The sequence below is a fragment of the Henckelia pumila genome, chromosome 2 (assembly GCF_033568475.1).
Source record: "Henckelia pumila isolate YLH828 chromosome 2, ASM3356847v2, whole genome shotgun sequence".
Lineage (NCBI taxonomy): Eukaryota > Viridiplantae > Streptophyta > Magnoliopsida > Lamiales > Gesneriaceae > Henckelia > Henckelia pumila.
In genome coordinates, this window is record NC_133121.1 from 105702326 (window position 1) to 105705672 (window position 3347).

Sequence of the window (3347 nt, forward strand, 5' to 3'; positions counted from 1 at the left end):
AATCTTTTCTCTAAACTTGTGTTATTTCTTTACAAATGTTGAGGTCTATTTATAGATCCTCAATTGAGAAATGTCCAAAAATAAATATGTCATCCATTGCATAATCAAAAATTAAAATATCATCACATTACCATCACAATAATTTTCAATCTAATTTTAAAATATAATTTCCAATAATATATATATATATATAGCAAAATTGACAATGTGTATGTTGCTGGCAATGTATGGAGCTAAGGTGTCCTTTAGTGAATGTGGGCTACGCGAATGGGCTTCCAACCAGAATCCAGCGCTAAAATATTTTAGCCCACATTGATTGGGACCAGAAAGAGTACTAAAAAGTCAATGTTCTTACATTGAATTTTCATACCCTGGTGTTTGACTTTGTGCTTGAACAGATAATGGCCATGATTCACGACATAGACTAAAATTTAATTAAACATTATTACACGAAAATTAATATTGGATTGGATGTACGACAAATAAGATACAAAATTAATATCATAATATTTTCAACTTAAAAAAAATCAGTAAATCAAACAAGAATATTATATATAATTGCATATTTTTTTGATCGAAATACAATCTAAGATTGCTGCTTAGCTTTAAAGATATAACTTGTGGGCATGCAATAATATATATACTTTTCCTCCGACGCTACTAGCTACCTAAGCTAGGGCAACTCGAGCTCGAGCAACGACGCGCGACAATTCGGGCAGGACGAATGCGAGAGCAGCCACTTATCTATGCAACACATATGGAACCCATGGCCGCATATCGGCAGAACACGGACCCTCTCCCCATCCACAAACTCCCCCAAACAAATCGGGCACTCGCTGCTGCTACCTTTCGAAATCCCCGTGGACGAACTGTACACGTCCACGGATATCCGGCTCAGCGTGCGCTTCTTCAGCCCCATGCAGGCCGCGGATTGTTGCGGTGAGCCACTCCCATCATCAATCAACTGCCGCATGCCACATCTAACGATCAAGTTCAACCCGAACGCGAATAATAACGCGAAAAGCAACACCGCCATGATGATCAGCATGCTAGTATCGAAATCATCTTCCGAGCTGCCCGCAGCATCCCCGGAGTAATTATTAATGTTCGAAGGATCGGTCGAGCCGGTGCGGTTGATCCGGCCTGCAGCCTCCTCCATCAGGCGTCGATGAGATCGAGCCATCGCCATCCGGATCGGAAGCAGCACAAGCTTGATTAATGAGAGGTGTGAAGGGATCTAGTGGCCACATGCATAATATTCAGTACAGTTTCAAGAAGTACGCAGTGTTCATGTACTTTATAAAATTATCATCGTTTTTTTTAAATGTAAATAAATATTAGTTAGTTATTTGAAGTACCCAATTAACCAAATTTTACTTGTTTATTATTGATTAGTTGATTAGGGTATGATATTATATTGCAATATTCGTATTTATTTCTGTTGTACGAGTATGATATTGAAGATAAAACAAATAATTAGTTTGAAGAAATTTGGTGGTAGCTGACCAGCCCCCATTAATTCCATTAGAATTGATTTAAGAAATCTAAGTTTGTTACTCATATATATCTGCAATTGGAATTAGCTGGAACTACTCTACTTGGGTATGGCCTTGCATCAATTGTTACCACGTACTGTAGGTTACAATCAAAATTAAATCATATTATATCAGTGAAATAATATTGTTATAACAATTTATACACCATAAAAATTGTGTTTTAAAACTCAATAGATATATTAGAATATATGTATTGTTGGAATTTAGTGCTCATGATAAGCCATAAATCGTGTGTACTTTTTCAGTGGAAAATAAGACACACGTTGTTGGATCTCTGACTCGATCTACAAGCATGTCCCTCGAACAAATCTCACGAACAGTCTTTTGTTCTTTTTGCGGTCGTCGAAATATTACGTGCATACTTTAAACCCTTGAAGATTCTGGCGATACTCCAATAATTACCAGAGAGAATATTTGGATGTGTGTATTGTATGTTGTGAATTCGTTCGATGTTAGTGTGTCTACCAACTGAAGGCTACTTATATTTATAGGTTCTCAGTCTGGTCTAATTAGAATAATAGTCCACCTCAAACTGTGGATGCAGTTTGATATATAAAATATTTTATATCAAATAATATATTGTAAGATAATAATATTGATATATCTAATCTTTTAAATATGATATATCTAAAATACCAAATATTTAAAAAATCACAATAATATTAATATCCAATATGTATAAAATATATATTTAATATTTTTTTTTGAAGGGGATATATTTAATATTGAGTTTATTATAAATGTATATATATTCAATCCGTTTGTCATGAAAATCACACACTGACACACATATATAGCGCAAATTTGGGTGACCAACCACCAATAATGGAAACTTGGGTAGTTGGGTATCACTGCTAAAACATTTTATATATATGTGATCATTTTATTGGAAAAGATCGGTTGAAAAGTTGGATTTTTGTCCATGAACATTTATATACATGCGTAAAATGGACCACATATTTACACAGTTTAAAATTTAAATTGGAAATATATAATATATAAAATTTTAATTGGATATATATATACACACAATTGAAATTATATATATATATATATGAAAATTATATACTATCGTGCTGTAGAATGAAAATTGCATACGGGGTTACACGATACCATTGAAATTACAAAATTGTCTCAATTAAGAAATCTTTACATTATAGTGATGTGAGAAATATAGTTTTATAATTTCAAAGGTAACGTATATCCGAGCTGACTTTTATTGTACGTACATACAGCATAACTCAAAACTAAAGCACATCTTAGAAATTTGAAGCTATAATTTCAATGTATTTTTACAAATTAAATGCAAACCATGAAGTAATCACTACCTAATTGTAGCAAGCGGCAATTACTTCATTTTATTAATAGAGAATATTTTCAAGAATACTTCTGTCTTCTGGTGACAAGTTGTACTGCTTTAATATAACCTTTACTTTTTTATTTATTATTATGCAGAAAAAATTGATTTCAGAATATTGTATAATAAATTGTTGATTCACAATTTTTCTCCTGAATAAATTAAGCACGTGAATGTGAACTCAACAAATTAATAAATAAAAAAACCAACTCAATAAAATTGGTACTATAACATGCAAAAAGGAGCTAGAGGCTCATACAATGATACAAAGCAGAAAAGTACATTAATATATCAATTAAATAGGAAGATTAATCCCATATATAATTAGCAATATATAGTTGAGTACAAGCTTATTCAAACCTTAAATTACTGCTTAATGGTACTAACTAAAAATGATCTTATTCATATATGGCACGCACGCTACGTACGTTCCA

General features: G+C 32.5%; 2 protein-coding genes across 2 annotated transcripts in view; both read right to left on the reverse strand.

Moving 5' to 3' along the window:
* Positions 1-673: 673 nt before the first annotated feature.
* LOC140878085 (probable E3 ubiquitin-protein ligase ATL44) lies at positions 674-1183 on the reverse strand. The gene has a single exon (XM_073281688.1). The coding sequence runs from the start codon at positions 1181-1183 to the stop codon at positions 674-676; it is 510 nt and encodes a 169-aa protein (XP_073137789.1).
* Positions 1184-3111: 1928 nt separating this feature from the next.
* LOC140884510 (non-specific lipid-transfer protein 1-like) overlaps positions 3112-3347 on the reverse strand; it is a 1013-nt gene continuing 777 nt past the window's right edge. The window contains exon 2 of the mRNA XM_073291284.1: positions 3112-3347. This exon is cut by the window's right edge and continues 63 nt beyond it. The gene's annotated coding sequence lies outside the window, so the exon portion shown is untranslated.

Bases quoted from the DNA above. Each gene is read 5' to 3' on its own strand.
- LOC140878085 (XM_073281688.1), bottom strand. From the start codon at position 1,183: ATGGCTCGATCTCATCGACGCCTGATGGAGGAGGCTGCAGGCCGGATC.